The sequence below is a fragment of the Sus scrofa genome, chromosome 13, assembly GCF_000003025.6.
Source record: "Sus scrofa isolate TJ Tabasco breed Duroc chromosome 13, Sscrofa11.1, whole genome shotgun sequence".
NCBI lineage: Eukaryota > Metazoa > Chordata > Mammalia > Artiodactyla > Suidae > Sus > Sus scrofa.
This window is the reverse complement of record NC_010455.5, coordinates 99,757,827-99,776,014: the sequence shown is the minus strand read 5'-3', so window position 1 is coordinate 99,776,014 and position 18,188 is coordinate 99,757,827. Positions and strand designations below refer to the sequence as shown.

Below are 18,188 nucleotides of genomic sequence, written 5' to 3'. Positions count from 1 at the left end.
TAAAATTAGTGTCTGTCTATAAAACTTTTTGTTTTCTTGTTGTAGTGATGATCACAGTGCCTCTTCAGAAGAAAAAGGTACGGTACTGTAAGTCAACGTTGCGTTAAGGAGAAACTTTATACTGTGTGAAAATTTGTGTTTTTTAGAAAGTAATTTCTTTTTGAATGTTATTTATTGGCTGCAGTTGCTTTGTTATATTTATGCATTCACCAACTTATGGAAATGTGTTGAAATAATAAGTTAGGATAATGGGAGAATGACAACTTTTCAGAATTTCTTTCAAGACTATTTTTCAACAGATATTCAAAAAAATGAAATGTAAAGAATTTGAGCCTTTGTAGTTTTTTCTTTCTTTCTTTTTTTTTTACAACTTGAGAATAGAAGATAAATTCTCTTACATCTCTGTTGTTTTCAACTCTGGCTCTAATGTGTTTTTTTTTTTTTTTTTTTTTTCGGTCTTTTTGCCATTTCTGGGGCCACTCCTGCAGCATATGGCGGTTCCCAGGCAAGGGGTCTAATCAGAGCTGTAGCCACTGGCCTATGCCAGAGCCACAGCAACGCGGGATCCGAGCCGCGTCTGCCACTTACACCACAGCTCATGGCAACGCCAGATCATTAACCCACTGAGCAAGGCCAGGGATCGAACCCGCAACCTCCTGGTTCCTAGTCGGATTCGTTAACCACTGAGCCATGACAGGAACTCCATCTGACGTTCTTTTTAACCTTATAAATAAGTTGAAGCATTGTCAACTGAATTCTATAAATGTTCTATAAATTCTATAAATGTACAATGACTAGGGATTTTCTTTAATACTTGAGAGTTGTCAATTTTAGGTACTTAATGAAAATAGGTGCACATAATTCTATCCCTGAAACTGGGTCAAGTGAAAACTCTTTTATTACAAGAAGGTCTTGGTCTAAGTTTGGGGACTGCTGAGGGTCGAGTCCTCTCTTTGACCTGTGCCATTTGTTGTTCAAGACTGCACACCGTGCCTAGGGATGTATTTCTTGCTCTGACTCCTCTTTATCCTGTGCTGCATGGCTTAGAGTCCCTCTGGAGGGTGGTTCCATGGCTGCTTCAGGCCTTGGCCTGTGTCACTTGACTGCAGAGTGGCTTAGAAACTCCTTCTCTCATTGCTGGGCTACTGTCTTACTCTCTCCAGTTTCGTATCCCTCCTGTGGTTCATTTTCCCAGCGCAGAGTAGTAACCTGCCTAATAAAAGTACTCTGATTAAAATCTAATAGCAGTTCCTATAACGTTTGGCTGGAATGTGTAGTGTGTGGGGACGCCACCGATCTGTCAAGTACAGGTTGGATCTGCTGGGCTTTTCTGCTTCCTGGTGCTGACCTGAACCTCACCCGCCTCTCTCTTTGCTTTTGCCTGTTTCTCTCCCCGAGATGCCTCTCCCTTCCTGCACATTTAACCTCCAAGGCTTGTTTCAGTGAGATCAAATTCAAGGACTCATGCTGAGTCCCTCACCTTCAGTGAGTGGTCTCAGTTCCTCCCTTGGGCCAGCAAAATGCCTGCCTTACTTCGTTTTGTTTGTCCTCATTTTTCCATTTGTTTAATGCACGGCCACTCCTTGTCCTTCATATTGCATTGACCCACAGACTGTTTGCTGGGCATGGATTGTCTCCTTATTTCTGCAGAGTGCCCATCACACAGTGGATACTGAGTTGATGTTTATTAAATTGAAGGGACAGTAGTCTCTGGCCAAGCCCAGGGGAATTAGTCAACCAGTAATTAAGTCCCTGTTGTTCACCGGCCTGGTGTGGGTGGGTGTTCCAGACAAACGAAATGGAAAAGCTCCAGGCCCTGTTCTGTGGAGTAGTCTCATTGAGCGTGGTGTAAATACAGGCAAGGGGTATGGCCTTCCCGACACCTAAATACTCTTGCTCTATTTAATGTGGTTAGTAACTTCTGCAACAGTTACCCTCTTCTTCTCCTTGACCTATAACATCTCCAGCCCCATGGCAACCACACCTCTTAGCACTTTGTATCTGGATCTCTGCCGTGACCTCTTAGTGCCAGGCTCTCTGGAGGCTAATGCTTCTTGTATGTCAGTAACCAATGTTCACCACGTCCACCAACACCTTGAGGAGCATGACAGCCCATTCCAGCTTGAATGTCTGTCCCTGTAGGAGAAGCCTTCCCCAGGACAAGTTCTTCCTGATTGCATTTGAGGTCCTCCCTAGCCTGGTTCCAACTTATCTGGCCAACTTCAGAGCCTCCCTCCAAACTGTGTGTCATTCACTAAATTGTCGAAGGACACCGATTCTTTGGTATAGTAACACTATTGTCTGCCCTTCAGTTACAAAATCTAAAACCAGGTGCTTTTTTTTTCCCTTCTGGTGTCAAATTACTTAATGGCTAGTGTTGTTTTTAGGGAGCTGCTGAGTTGATCAAACAAAGAAACAATACCACTCCTTTGGCATAAAACTGAGGGATTGCCAGGGAACCAACACAGTGTGATTATAAAGTTTGTTGACTTTCTGTCCATCTTCTCTTGGAAAAGCCTTAAGCTTTCTTTGTCTAAATCTTTTTTCCTTTGAGAATATAGCATTATTTACCATTGGTAACTGGGCATTAATTTGACGTGCAAGGCTGCTTTGGATGCAAAGAGGTGATTCAGTTTATAGAAGAGGGTGCTTCTGTGATTTTTGGCTTAGCAGCTGTTATGAAAATTATATAATCTATTTTTTCCTTGTATTTATGCTATTAAACTTTATTTCTTTCTCAAAATTTAGATTGCCCCAGCCCCAACCTAGATACTTCAAAGGATTCTAAATCAGGTAAGGGATATGATTAATATTGGTAAATGTCCAAATGAAATTTTTACAAAATAACTCATTCACAGCAAGATATATTATAATTTGTTTTTCTTCTAACAATCCGAGTGAAAGGTAGGGACTTTCATCTTTCTACTTGAAAGAGTTGAATACATTTTAAACTTTCATGATTACCTAGCCTAGTGAAATCAGTGACTTTAAAGTTTGGTGATAAAGCTGTACTTACTGAAACTGAGACTTTTTCTCATGGGACAAGCAGGCCATTTTCTAGATTGGCTCCATGAACCTAATGCAGGGTCCTCTGCAAGCCTAGCCTGGGAGGCTTCCCTGAGGAGGTGATGGTTGACTTGACCTCTGAAAGGAGGACTTAAGGTAACAGGGCAGAGGTGGGGAAGAGTTGTCTTCATTCAAAAGACTTATAGGTGTAAAGGTCCTGATGTGGGAAAGTGCACAGGGCTTGTTTGCAGAGACTGAAAAAGGCCAGATGACTGGAATCAGAGTGAGGGGAAGGGTAACAGGGCCGTAGTGTGTCTACAGAGACAGGTGAGGGCCCAGATTACTTAGGACCTTTAGATTAAAACATTGACTTTTCAAGGAAGATGTACATATGGCCAATAAGCACATGAAAGATGCCCTGTATTATTTCAGGGAAATACAGATCAAAAATCCACAGCAAGATACCACCTCATACCCACTAGGATGGCTGTGATGAAAAAGATCATAGCAAGTGTTGCCAAGGATGTAGAGAAATTGGAATCCTCCTACACTGCTGCTGGGAGTGTAGATCAGCACAACCACCTGGGGAAACCATTTGATTGTCTTCAAATAGTTAAACATACTTAACCATTTGACCTAGAAATTTTTCTCTTCTGTGTATACCCAAGAGAAATGGAATTGTATCTCTGCATAAGAACTTGTGCACAAATGTTCACAGCAGCTTTGTTTTTTTTTGTTTGTTTGGGTTTTTTTTTTTTTTTTTTTTTGGCTTTTTAGGGCCACACTCATGGCACATGGAAGTTCCTAGGCTCGGGAATTGGAGCCGCAGCTGCCAGCCTACACCACAGCCATAGCAATGCAGGATCCAAGTCATGTCTGCGACCTTCACAACTCATGGAAACGCTGGATCTTTAACCCACTGAGCGAGGACAAGGATTGAACCTGAGTCCTCATGGATATTAGCCAGGTTCATAACACATTGAGCCACAGCGGGAACTCCCACGGCAGCATTTTTCATGATCGTTAGACTTTGGAAAAACCCCTGTGTCCATGAAGTTTTAAAAGCATAAACAGTATGTGGTGTGCTTGTTTATATTAGTTTGCTAGGATTGCTATCTATAACAAAGTGCCATAGCCTGGAGGGCTTAACCAACAGAAAAGTGTTGTCTCCCTTCTGAGGACCTATGAGAGAAGGATCAGTTCTGGATCTCTTTCCTTGATTTGTAAATAGCCATCTTCATGATCACATAATGTTCTCCTTGTGAGGGGTCTCTGTGTCTGAATTTCCCCTTTTTGTAAGGACATTAGTCATCCTGGATTGGGGCCCATCCTAATGACCTTATTTTACTTGAGGTAACTACTGCCATGAAGACTAGTCTATTTCCAAATAATGTCACATTCTAAGTACAGTGGGTTAGGACTTCAACACGAATCATGGAGGGGACACAATTCACTACATAAGACCACAATGGTGGAGTTCCTGTCGTGGCTCATTGGAAAGGAATCTGACTAGCACCCATGGGGACGCAGGTTCAGTCCCTGGCCTCTCTTGGGTAAGGATTTGGCATTGCGGTGAGCTGTGGCATAGGTCACAGATGAGGCTCAGATCTGGCGTGGCTGTGGCTGTAGTGTATACCGGCAGCTATAGCTCTCATTTGACCCCTAGCCTGGGAACCTCCATATGCCACAAGTGCGGCCCTAAAAAGACAAAAAAAATTAAAAAAATTTAAAAAAGAGACCATAATGGAATATAATTCAGCCATAAAAAAGAATGAAGTGCTGATACATGCTACAACATAGCTGAACCTTGAAAACATGCTCATTGAGAAAAGCCAGCTACCAAAGCTCACATACTATGCCATTCCCTTTATATGAAACGTCCAGAACAGGCAAATCTATTGAAGCAGAAAATAGATGATTGGTTATCGAGGCCTGGGCAGAACGGGCAGGTTGGGAGTGATAGTTGAAAGATACAGAGTTTTTGGGGAGGTGATGAAAATGTAAAACTGATTGTTGTAATGGGTGTACATCTCTGTGAATATACAAAGCTGTACACTTTAAATGAGTGGGTTGTGTAGTATGTGGTGAACTAGACCTCAATAAAGCTGTTACAGAAAAAAAAGTTACTCCAGGAGAAAAAAACTCAGGTAACCCCAAAAAATTCCATGTATTTTCTTGAAAAACTTAAGCTCAGACATGTTTGTGTCCAGGGCTCTGTTTCCCAAATATTATGCTGGGCCTGTGGAGGCACTCGTGGCATATGGGGGTTCCTAGGCTAGGGGTTGAATTGGAGCTGTAGCCGCTGGCCTACACCACAGCCACAGCAACGCGGGATCTGAGCCACGTCTGCGACCTACACCATGGCTCACAGCAATGCCAGATGCTTAACCCACTGAGCATGGTCAGGGATCGAACCCAAATCTGCATCTCATGGGTACCAGTCAGGTTTGTTATTGCTGAGCCATAACGGAACTCCCCCTTTTACTTGTTTTTAAAGCAAAGGTTTCTTTTTTTTTTTTTTTTTTTTTTAAGTTTAACTTTTTCTAGTTGAATGAAAGGGATTCAAGGAGGGGACTATGGATTTTGTCTGCATCTAGGTTGCATTATAAAGGACAGCTGGGTGTGGTGAAGGTGGCACCCATCAGAATGAGAAAACAGGAAAAGAGAAACTCAGAGTCGAGGATTGTTTGTGTGCTGGCTTCCTGGAGTAGGGATCCTGCTGCCAGAGCCCTCACCTGAACAAATATGGGAAGGCACTTGTCATCGCAGGCTTGGTCTGGCCTGTCCCAGGAGTTTAGGAATGCATGTGACCTATTAATAAAAATAGCTACCACCTATTAAATGACTACTGTGTGTGAGGCTTTGGGCTTGTCACTCTTCACCAATAATTTATTGGTTCTCAAATTTGTACTGTGAGGCAGAAAGATGGTCCTGGGGGCTTGAGGGGACTTGCAGGGCAGGGAGACAGAGATAGAATCAGGAGTCCTAAGACCAGAAACAGAGGGAAGATGAATTGAAGGGATGGCCCCAGGCTCTATCTCCCAGGGATCTGGGCAGAAGGTGCCTCACTTGGGGCTGGTCCCTGCAGAATTATACCCCAGCAGAGGCCCCAGACTGGCAGAGGGAACTGGCAGAATAAAGAGGGACCATGATGGGGACTCCTTGGTTTTTTTAAAGCTGGGCAAACTATCCATTCATTCACCCATTCATTCATTCATTGAGCATGTCTGTAAGGGTGGATGCTGGGAAATCAAGGTAATGAGACATGGCCTCAGCCCTCAGGGGCTCACAGACCAACAGCTAAACAAGCAGCCACTGTTTGGCAGTGGCGTAAATGGGAGAGGATGGATCATGGTGGAGTAGAGGGAGACTGCCGGCAGAAGTGACAGGTTGGGCTGGCTCTTGATGGCTACTTAGGAGCTCTGGAGATTCGGTCTCGGGAAGGAATTTCTAGCCAATGGGATGGCATCTTTTTTTTTTTTTTTGGCCACACCCATGGCATTTGGGAATTCCTGCCCTGGGGATCAAACCTGAGCCACAGCAGTGACAATGCTGAATCCTTAACTGCTTGGCTGCCAGGGGACTCCTTTTTTCTTTCCTTTTTTTTTTTTTTTTTTTTTTTTTTTTTTTTTTTTTTTTGTGGGAGAGGTGGCATTTATAAGGGCTTGGAGGAAGGAGTGGTAATCATCTGGGGTACAGCTTGAAAAATGGGGGAGTGATTAAAATGAGTTGATTCTAGTCCAGCTGTTTTCAACCCTGGGTGTACATTGCAGTTATCTGGGGACCTTTAAAAAAAATACTGCTGTTCAGGTCCCACCCCAGCCCAGTTAAATTAGAATCTCTAAGGGAGGGCAGAGTTCCCGGCATGGCTGTGTTTAGAAAGCTCCCTAGGTGATAGCAGCATGTAACCAAGGTTGAGAACCACTGCACGGACCAAGGCTGTGTCTTATCACCTTGATTTCTCAGCACCCGCTTCTCCCCAGTGCATGCCTTGCCCTCCACTCAGGCACCCTCTCATGGAGGAGCCTACCTCCAGCTCCCCCTCTGCCTCCACATCCGATCAGTCACCACCTCCTGGGTGTTGAACTGCTGAAGTCACAAGGAACATCTTTGCAAGTAACAACATGGTTAAGGGTGCAATTTGGGGCCAGGCTGCCCAGGTTGAAATCTTAGCTTCAGACCTCCTGGGTGGGAATTAGTGGAGTAGGATTGGGGGGTGGGGTGGGAGTTGCAGAAGTAAATTTGCTGACCTCAGCTTACCTCATTAGGAAGTAAGAGTTAATGTGTAAGTCCATGTAAAGTTCTTACATAAATGTACATAAAAAATATAAATATGCAAAACAAGTAGATATAAGTGAGTGAATATGTGTAAATGAGAAAGTACAGGTACAGAACCTGGCACATTGTGGACACTCAAAAAAAGAAAAAAAAGCTGCTTGCTCCTAGCTGCTGTGTTGTTCTCATCTTTATTTTCCAGTCTTTTCTTTCCTCCATGTAATTACTGCCTGTCCTTGGTTTCTGGTTGTCAGTAGTTGCATGCAGGGAGGGAAGATTTGAGAATCATGCTAATAGCTTACCATGTGTTTACTTAGGGATCCCGAGCCTGAGTGGCGGGTGAATAGCAGCAGCAGCTGAGGAGTGGGAGTCGGGGGATGAACATGGCCGAGCACACTGCCTGGGTGCTTCCTTGGTCTGCCAGGGAGGTCCTGGAGGTGGAGGTCGGCGTCAGATTTGAAAGTTGCTGACATGCCCTCCCAGGGCTGTGGAAGTGAAAAGAAGGCTGGGAATGGAGAGTGGGGGCGGGGTGTGAGTAGTTGGGTAAGGGTGGAGGAGAGCGGAAGGCACGTGGAGGGCACCACAGAGGTAGGCAGAGAGCCAGGACAGACACCATGGACGGGAGGGCCGTGGAGGGCAGGAGGGAGTAGTAGGTGTCTTTACCCAAGGGAGCTGTGGATCTGGGGTTGGTGGGCCTTTGGGGACATTGGGAAAAGGATTTGAAACTGGTTATGGAAGCAGAAGCCTGATTGAGGTGGGTGGAGGCACTGAGTTGGGGGTAAGGAAGGAGAGGGAGCATCCCTGGCCACCTCTCTTTCCAGAAGGAACTGAACAACTGGACTACGTATCCTGTGCCTCAGGGAATGTCATTTACACTACAGAATTCTGCACCATTGTATCATTCAGCTTGTGCATGGAAAGTGTCTAGATGCACAAGTGCAAGAGCAGGACAGCAGCAGTGGGAGGCAGGTCAATCGGGTAGGACGTGGGTGACACCCAAATAAAGCCATTATTGCAGCCAGAGTGTGATGTGAGCTCATATTTAAACAATTAAAATATATTTTAGATAGTTCCAAAGAAGGATAAGCCCTCTTATGTCAACCAGACTAGTTTGGGACTCAATGAGAATGTATTAGAAGAAGAAATTAGTTGAGTTAGGATCTGTTTTTATTACATGTATAATTTAAAAAAAAAAAAACAGCTCATACTTTTTATTCATTATGTACTTCTCTGGGCACATGCTTTTTTTTTTTTTTTTTTTTTAAGACGGGGACAGCAGTTCTGAGAGCAATTCTGAGAGCGAATCTGGTGAGTTATCTATGTGTTTAATTATAGAATTCTAGTTGAACATTGGAACCTTTATTTTTAAGTAATGCCCACATCACTTATATTCCTCTAGGACATAGTAATTAATAGTGTCTTTTTTGTGAAGTACTGAAAAAGTACTTAACATGGTAAATAATTTCTAGTTGGCAAGCAAAGTGGCAAAACAGGATGAGCTAAAGAAGAAAGACAGGAAATGGTTGCTATTGGTGAGAGGCAAACGTTTTACCTGTTCTCCCATCACCCATCAGCCTGTTTTCTCTTAGTTGTCATATGAGTCTGATTTAAACCTTTTTTTTTTTGTAGATAATGAGGAGCCAAAACCAGAAACAACAAGTGGGTATATCCTTCCTTCCTCTGGCTTTCTTTTTTGTTGTTGTTGAAAGGAAGAGAGCAGGATAACCTTTGAGATTTTTAAGTTGCAAGTTGCTTGTTCATGATCTTTTGTTTGTGTAAAATTGAATTAAACACTGGGAAACAAATGAGCATTTTGAAAATTTGAGCTCACTACTCTTGGAATACAAGGGATATGTTCTCAGTCTGCATTGATGCCAAGTCTGTGCATGTACCATTCTGCCCTTATGGTTCCTGAAGGAGAAGAGATTGAGGGACTGACAGCAGTGTCGTTGCCGCAGTGACCAAGGCTTCCTGCCCTGTTGGTCGCGGCTCATAGTTTATCGCAGAAGTAAGCTGCCTGCTGCTGAAAATGTACCATTTGCGGTTTACAGTTTCTGGCTCACTGTTCTGGCTGTTTATGAACAACTTGAGTATGAAACCACTGTAAAGACATAGATTGTAAATATAAAATTTGGTTTTGGTCTAAAGTTTGTGAAAAACTGTTTTAAAAAAAGTTGAGTGACTGAGCTAATATTTTAACTGATTGTATTTTATGTTAGGATTTTTCCCCTCAGTTTGTGGGTTGTGATCTGCCCTGTGAACATAAATATTATAACAAGGCAGGGGTTCCTTTGTTTTTTTTTTAATTAAAAAAAATTATTTTATTGTTATTTCCCCAATACATTTTTTTTCTACTGTACAGCATAGTGACCCAGTTACACATACATGTATACATTCTTTTTCCTCACATTATCATGCTTCATCATAAGTGACTAGACACAGTTCTCCTTTGTAATATTTTAAAATAAATGAAGTCTCTTCACTCAAGTCCCCCTGTATTTAATCTAACTCTGTGGTTTCCCAGTGGGGAACCCATGAAGGTAATTGTAAGCTCCTTGCAATCATGTTGTATATTGATAAGAACGTGCAATTATTCTGTTTCACACTCATGGAGTAGATGTCATATTCTGATACCGATAAGGAAAAAATGTGAACCAGCTCTGCTACTCCCCATCCTCTTTATACATTAAGGATTATTTCATCCTGCAAAATGCAGTCAGAAGTCCAGTCTCCCTGGACTGGATTAGGATAGAAACGAAGTCAGAAAGCTGTGTATTGGGATCTGGTCTTTGTCTTCCCTGGAATAGCTGAGTAAATGGCCAAAGGGGCACAGAGCCCAGAGGCAGGGCTCTCAGGGTCCTGGAAGCCTGGCCTGGGTCAGGGCCTCGCCAGGGTAGCAACCCAGGTGGAAGGCATTTAGAGTCAGTGAGGCTTGAGATAGGCTTAGAATTGGGTGGGAGGCTAGAGTCTGTGGTCAGACAGGGCATTTGTGGATCTGGAAGCTGCTGGTTCTGGCCCTTGGCCCAATTAGACACGTGGATGCTCTTGGTGGTGAAAGTGGATGGTCCAGGTTGGTACTTGTCCTCTGAGCCCCAGGGCTGTCCGTGGGGCCCTATCTTCCCCAAGGCTATTCTCTTTGTTAAGAGACCTTTTGTCCTCCACACTGGGGAAGGGATTAAAGAGGCCCCCCCCATCCATCTCCATCGGGTCAGATGGAAGGACCAGGCAGGCCCACACTGGGATGCTTGCTCCTCTGTGGGCTGGCTGGCGATGCAGGCCCACCCATCAGCCTCATGATTGGTTATGCCTTCTACTCACAGACGTGAACTCTGAGGTCGCTTATATCATATGGATTAAAGAGCATCTGTGGTTTATGTGTTGGAGAGAATTGCATCAGTTTCTCTGCTTGGATTGGGAAGAGCTGGTTCAATACTGTTCTCTAGGGACTTAGGATTCTCTAACCTCTTTGCTTTTCTCTGCTCCTAAAGCAAATAGCGAGACACAAAAACATGGGATATGGATGAGATGCAATGTAGATAACATTAAATAATTTAGAATTAATTTAATGCAATGTAGCCATTAGATAATTTAGAATTTTATGATGCTTTTTAGGACAGCTACTGAGGAAATATGATTGAAGGATTTTGTGGTACAGGACTTGTGATACAGTATTTCAGAACCTTTGCAGTATTCTGAGTCCAGATTTCTGAATATTTTTAGTCTCTATTTTCCATTTCATCTTAGTGCTCTTTTTTCAAGCTGATTCTCTTTTGCAACCCCTGGTCCCCCCGTAATGCCCTGATAGCAGGCAGCTTGCGTGGCCAGGGCTGGAGCACCATCCTGGGGCGCGTCCATGCTTTCTGGGTGTTGGTGGTAGCCTAGGACCTTCCACATGTGTTGAAGATGCCTTTCTTACCAATGGGCTGACCCTTCCAAAGGTTGTTCACATCTTTAATATACAAAGCCAAGCATTAGACACATTAGGTAGTACCCCAAGTGAAGGGTTATTCTCTACTTTAGAATTCTTTAATTTTTTAAAAGAGCTCCACCTAACCGCCGTAGCAAAATAATAGTTACTGACAGTTAGCTAGCACTCAGCACTTGCTCTGTGCTGGCCGTAATCCCCACCTGTAATTTAATTTTTCACCTTTCTCTCCATGTAACAAATGAGGAAAATAATGGACAGAGAGATTTAGTACATCACTAAGGGAGCCTGAGCTCATGCAACTAGTGGCCAGAGTAGATAAGAGGGGAATACCTTGCTGTTCCCTTTCATAATATATTTTTGTAGGAGGGAATTCTAGTCATTCAGAAAATTAGCACTTACCAGGGGTTACAGTCCTCATGAAGCTTATGTTCTAGTAGGGAGAGAGACAGGCAGCAGGAACACTGAAGTGTATAAGGTGTGAGTTGGCAGGCAGTGCCCTGAAGAAAATGAAGAGGGAAGGGATGTGTCAGGCAGGCCCTGGTGGGGGCAGAGCCTCAGGAAGGCCTCTCTGATAAGGTTATGTTTGAGCAGAGACTACAAGGATGTGAGGGAGTGAGCAATGTTGAATAATTTTTTGAAGAGACGGTAAGTGCAAAAGTCCTGAGGCAGAAACATCCTTTGATGCGGAAAACGGCTCACAGTGACAGGAGGGCAGTAAGTGTGGGGCTGATAGGAGATGAAGTAACGGGGAGCCAATGGAAGGCGTCTGCATGCTAAATCAGAGACTTCCCAGGTAGTTCCTGTTCAAATATGCCTAAAATCAGATGTCAGTTCCTCTCTTACTTCCAAGATAATCTCTAACTCTGTACTAGCCCAAAAGGGCTGATGTTAGTCAAGTATTGTGTTGGGGCTAATGATTCCAGTATGGTTTGAGACTCCTGGCCACCATGAAGGATTCTTCATTCACTGGGGGCTAGAGCTGGGCAGCTGAGCTGCTGGCCTGGGTCAGGAGGTTGTTCATGGCCACCTGCACCCTGAGCACTTTTTGTCTCCACAGATGGGGAGCTGGGAGAGTCTTCCACTGAGGAGGCGTCTGCTCAGGGTAAGAGCCAAGCAGGGACCCTGCCCTTTCATTTTCTTGGATTCACCCCGTTCACCCTGTGCTGTGAGAGGAGGGTGATGAGAGCTGTTGCTTCTGTGTCAGAAGATCAGCTAAAGATTTACGTGCCCCAGTGGGGTGCATGGAAACTGAAGCGTCACATTCAAGCTTCCTTTCATGCCTTAGACCCACGGCACAACTCAAAAATGTGGTAACGTGTCACGTGTCCCTGAATTCACTCATGGAGATGTTCAGTATAAGTCTAAAGTTCCTGTTGGTTGGGAAGCTGGAGGTGGGGATTTAAGTGATTTACCCTGTAACTGACTTGTGCCAACACCTGAGTAATAACACTGTCTTTTACAGTTGAAGAATGGGAGGATAAAGAATTGCCCACAGATTGTTTGAGTTCAGGTACGAACTTGTGGTTTTCAAAATGTTCTCATTGCTGAGGGGCCTATACTTTTGAATTTTGTAATCTGGTTATATCAGATGTATTTATTAAACATTTTTATCTGGGAGTTCCTGTTGTGGCTCAGTGGGTTAAGAACCAAACATTGTCTCTGTGAGGATGTGGGTTCAATCCCTGGCCTTACTCATTGGGTCAAGGATCTGGCATTGCCATAAGCTGCGGCATAGGTCGCAGATGTGACTCGGATCCAGATCCGGTGTTGTTGTGGCTTAGGCTGGCAGCTCCCATTCCACCCCTACCCTGGGAACTTCCATGTGCCACAGGTGTGGCTGTAAAAAGAAAAAAAAATTTTTTTTTGGTCTGAAAATACCAGTCACATTCCTATAAGTGAAACTTGTTCTCTATTATTTAGAATTTAATAAAATCCAATCTCACTGTGAACACTGTAATGCTGAAGACGTAAGTATCTTTTAATTATGAAGTATGATTCTTTAATTTGCTTTACTTAAGAAAACAACATTTACTTATATATTCTATATATGCTTTTTCTCCAGAAACGCAATGAACCAGTGACCCCCAGGCTCCTTTCCCGGGGACAGTTTTTGTAAGTACTGGTAAATTCAGAAGATGCGGTATCATCAATAATTTAATTTTCTACATAAAAATCATCCCAAGTAGGAGAAAACACAGAACAGCATAACTATACACATTTTATGTAATTACTTGGATTATTCTCGTTGATAGTGATGCTGCTTCAGATGTTACACGTGCTTTTGAGTGAAACAAAAAACAAAAAAGTGAACTAAAAAAAATACTTCAAGAAGTCCTCTCCTAATTAAACATCAGGACTAAATAAGTGTTCTTATGTGTCCCATACAGACTGAAGGTGGACACAGAGGGAATTTATGAGTGCACAGAAACTGGTCTGATATTCGAGGTTAACCGAAAAGTTGACATCAAGTACTCCATCTTGTCCTGGAGCAAATATGCAGACCTGGTTGTTAAGCCCTGGGCTGTCGGTGGACCCTTGTTTGATGTTAAGTGTGACCCGACCTGTCTTACCTCCATTCAGTTTCCACATTCCCTCTGCTTGGGTCGTAAGTACTTGTTTGCTGACAGTTTAATTAGTGTGTGCATGTGTGTCTGTGAGGGCATGCGTGCAACCCCTGCAAGGCCTAAAGCACTAATTCGCTTTCACGTGTTAACAGACCACGACGCCAGCATGACATTCAAAGTCTTACATGTTAAAACTACTGGGGCCTCATTAGAATATACTGTGGACCATTCTGCAACCCATGTCAAATGGCACGTGACCTCTCTTTCTCCCGTGGGACCTGTTATTCAAAGCGAAGAAACGGTATTCCACCATGGGGCCGTGATTCTGTACAAGGCCATCGACCGTAACCCGTCCTTGTCTTTTCGAGTGTACATAGCAACCAATAATGAGTCCTTCATCAAGGTAAAGTCAGTGAAAATGAATACTAAGTGTTAAATACTTTGTGTTCAGACATCACATGATGTTTGGGTGGGTCCTGTCCCTGTTGACTTAAGCATCCTCCCACGGTGGCACTCATTGGGTGCTTGCCCTCAGAAGTCATTGGTCATTGCCAGGGTATGGGCAGAGTCGTCTGATCCATGGAGTACAGGTGTTTATGCATGTAAATAGTATCCTGAACATAAGAGATGGGGAAATAGCTCTTTAGAGGTGAAGATGGCCCCATAAGCAGGCCTGGCTGTGGAGAGGGTTACCTGGTGGACAGCCAAGGCCATCTATTTTCCACAGCCTTGCTGCTCAGCATGTGGTCTGGGAACCAGGGGACCAGGGACCAGGAGCAGCTGGCCGACATCAGGGAGCCTGTTAAAATGCTAAGTCTCAGCCCCACCCAGACCTGCAGACTCAGAGCGTGCGCTAAGCTGCATTCCCAGGGGATTGGCGCTCGCATTAGAGTTGGAGAAGCCACGGCTTGCAATACTCTGTGGTCTTTGGGTCAAATGTAGGGTGATGGGAAGTTTCTCCTTGGCCTAAAACTCCTCTAGTAAGATGGACCTTGGGAGCAAGGTAACTCATTTCAGAACAATTTTGGGGGGTAAAAATTGACCCATGGTTCCTGGGCTCAATGTTTTGGGCTTTGTAAGCAGAAATATTCATGAAGCACCCAATGTATTTAAGGTAGAATGGCCTGAGGGGAGGGGTTTGGATTATCAGAGTAGAACCAGTTTTGCAGAACATAGAAGAAGGCTGTGATGTTCGGCCCATTTTCCTGAACTTTATCATATTTAGAACAGGGAATTGTATCTCCTTGCAGACCCTGACCCAGTGCAGATGTAGTGACTTAGAGGTGGGTGGGCACTGAAATATAGTAGGTAAAACAGTGACTCAAAATTGTACTTTCAGATTCAAAGTCAGGGTTTGACAGAAGTTAAAAATAAAATGAGCATTAGAACTGTAATGAAATGTAGTAATTTGTGAGTTGTAATTTGAATTATAGAATTTATATCAAACTATATACTCATATTGGTTTTTGGTTATAGTATTTCCATGCTTTAAAAATGTTGTACAGGGAGTTCTCTGATGACTTAGCAGGTTGAGGCTCCTGTGTTCTCACTGGTTGCTGCTTTGTGGCTCAGGTTCGATCCCTGGCCCAGGAACTTCCACATACTGCCTGTGTCAAAAAAGAAAAAGAAGAAACTAAAAAAACCAAGAGAGAACCTGAAATAAACATTGCAACTCCCATTAAAAAAATAAAATTGTGCAGATTATAATTAGTACTATGTATTAAAGTGTAAAAACTTTATTAAGTAATAGGTTTTTAGTTAATTCCTAAGAAGATAAAATATGCTTCCTGTAATCTCATTAAAGATAATACTTTCAGCTGGGAAAGTAGTCTTCAGAATGGTATGAAAATAATTGCATCCAAAGTATAATTAGCATAGGTTTGGAATAAGTACTATTATTTAATGAACTATTCTTTAAAGGTAAATTCAATTAAGTAAAACAACATTATTCACACTTCCTGGGGAGCTGGGTAGTGAGCAGATCCTATCAGCAGATATAGAGAAAGACACAGCCAGAACAATGGGGAGCGTGGTGAGTAAGGCAGGATGTCCTTCCTGCCTGAGGTTTTATTTTTACACCTTCTTGGGTTGATTTTTTTTTTTTTTTTTTTTTTTCCTATGTAGGAAAAGAGTTCCTTGAACTGTGCCTCAGGAAACCGAAATTTCATGTTCAGCTTATACAGCTGTTTTTGCCAAGGAAGCCAGGGCCAAAGGTTACATGGGGGCATTTGAACAATACATATAAAATCATTGTCCCCTCAAGGGCCCCATCAAAGGGATAGTTGTGAAAATAGGGATGGAAACATCAATTGTAGACACAAACTCAGTAAACTGGAAATATGCTTTCTGTTCACGTGACGGGCATGTAATTAATACAAATGTGTAATGCTTTGTGCTAATTTAGTTTTCTCAAATCCTTCAGAAGCAAACTGTTGGTGCCACACAGGGTGTAAAGTGTTGCACTTTTGGCTGTAGTGCTTTTGCAGAAAGATGTTTGGCAATCTGGGAGCCTGAAGTGCAGATCAAAGGTGCCTCAGCCTGTGTGGGTTTTTTTCCTGTGAGTGCTGTAAAGCTACTCCACCGTCCTCCTTCTGTAGGAGAAAGTGAAGATAATGCAGGCTGACACATGCCCTGCCCCAGGGTGCCTGTGTTTCGTACAGTTGTTCCTGATGGATTTCAAAACCAAAACCTATTTCTACCTTTAGGACATTTCCAAGTCTGTAAAGCACTCCTCTAAGAAATTCATGAAAATCGACAAGCCTCCTGTTTGCCAGAAGTTATTGCAGAATGGGAAGAAGTACAGACTGATCAGTAAGCCGGAAGTTGAAATCACCCCGGAGGTAGATATTTTAAAACCATTTTGGAATAGCAGTAAGGACGTATATTTCTTAGAATGTGATGTTTTGGAGTTCCTGTCGTGGCGCAGTGGTTAACGAATCCGACTAGGAACCATGAGGTTGCGGGTTTGGTCCCTGCCCTTGCTCAGTGGGTTAAGGATCCGGCGTTGCCGTGAGCTGTGGTGTAGGTTGCAGACGCGGCTCGGATCCCACGTTGCTGCGGCTCTGGTGTAGGCCGGCGGCTACAGCTCCGATTGGACCCCTAGCCTGGGAACCTCCATATGCCACAGGAGCGGCCCAAGAAATAGCAAAAAGACAAAAAAAAAAAAAAAAGTGATGTTTTGAAGATATTCAAAATAATGCATTTTATTCTCCTTTTCTTGTTTCCCAGTTTCTAAGAAAGCAGTTGTTTCACTAAACTTAAGAGTTTATTCCAAAGATGTTGAATTTCAGGATTCATCTGCAATCATTGGAAAAATAGACTATCCAGTCTCTTTCTCTTTAAGAAGATTTTAAATTTTCTTGCATTTTTAATTCTTCAAAGGAATATAAAACTTAAGTGGCACAGAACATTAAAGGTTAATGGAAGGGAGTTGCTAACAAGGGATATTGGGCTTTTCTTAACTGGAAGGCATTTGAAAAATAGTTATGGGAACCAAATTGTTAGAGTTGAACTGTTCACTGTACATACCATGGCATTTATAAGTGATTTTGGTTTCTTAGAAATGGCTTAGTTATTTTTAAAACTTATTTTCATTCTGTGCTCTGGGTGTCTGCCATAGCTTATCTAGCCTGGAAGTCTGTGTGGAAATTCCTTCTGTACACCTCCTTTTGTTTGCTTGTTTTATGTTAATGAAAAGTTGAAAACATGTTTTGATTCCATTAAATTAAAGTGTTAAGCAAGAGAGCAAACTGCAGTAGTCTGTGTTGCATAGTTTTATTGTATTATCAGGGGTCTAGACCCTGTGGAAGCAGTCAGGTTCATCAGTCTTCCATAACTTTCCATCTATTCTGGTTTCAAAGGGTGTCTTCACACCTTTTGAATTGTTTGAGCCTCAGCACAACACAGCTGAGGAAACTAATATGCAAAGCAGATGGGAGATTTGCCCAGGCCGCAGACTGGGCAGTGGAGAGCTCGGCTCAGGGCCCCAGCTGCCCTTGGCTTCTAAAGCCACCATCTCTCCACTGGGATCTGAGAGGTTACTTCTCAGCCCTTCCAAGCTGATCAGGCCCTGACGGATAGTACAAGACCATCACAGGAAGCCTTGTCTGGGAAGTGGAATTACATTAGAAGGGTGTGCTTAGAGTAGTGATTCTTGGCCTTTGCTGCGTAATGGAATTCCCTGGGGAGCCTTTAAAAAAATTCTATGGCCTGGGTCGCACCTGCAGAGATGCTGACTTACTTGGTCTGGGAATGGCCTGGGCATTGAGCTTGTTTCCAAGATGACTGTAATGTGCTGCCAAGTTTAAGAACCACTAGGAGAAGTAATAGTATAAATTGAATGGGTGAACGTCCCCAGCAAGAGACCGAGGGGGTCCTAGGAGTTCTTTCATATGAAAGATGTTGGTTGTTGGGGA

The 18,188-nt window shown here is 43.3% G+C and overlaps 1 protein-coding gene across 1 annotated transcript in view; it reads left to right on the top strand.

The window, feature by feature from the left end:
* Positions 1 to 18,188, top strand: part of LOC100514323 (NACHT, LRR and PYD domains-containing protein 1a-like) — a 41,052-nt gene that overhangs the window by 10,500 nt on the left and 12,364 nt on the right. Inside the window, exons 2-12 of the mRNA XM_021069727.1 lie at positions 46 to 77; positions 2,749 to 2,793; positions 8,548 to 8,589; positions 8,911 to 8,940; positions 12,267 to 12,311; positions 12,672 to 12,719; positions 13,130 to 13,176; positions 13,272 to 13,321; positions 13,597 to 13,814; positions 13,926 to 14,176; positions 16,479 to 16,613. Of these exons, the coding sequence (XP_020925386.1) occupies positions 46 to 77; positions 2,749 to 2,793; positions 8,548 to 8,589; positions 8,911 to 8,940; positions 12,267 to 12,311; positions 12,672 to 12,719; positions 13,130 to 13,176; positions 13,272 to 13,321; positions 13,597 to 13,814; positions 13,926 to 14,176; positions 16,479 to 16,613 (943 nt within the window). The remainder of the gene's footprint in view (positions 1 to 45; positions 78 to 2,748; positions 2,794 to 8,547; positions 8,590 to 8,910; positions 8,941 to 12,266; positions 12,312 to 12,671; positions 12,720 to 13,129; positions 13,177 to 13,271; positions 13,322 to 13,596; positions 13,815 to 13,925; positions 14,177 to 16,478; positions 16,614 to 18,188) is intronic.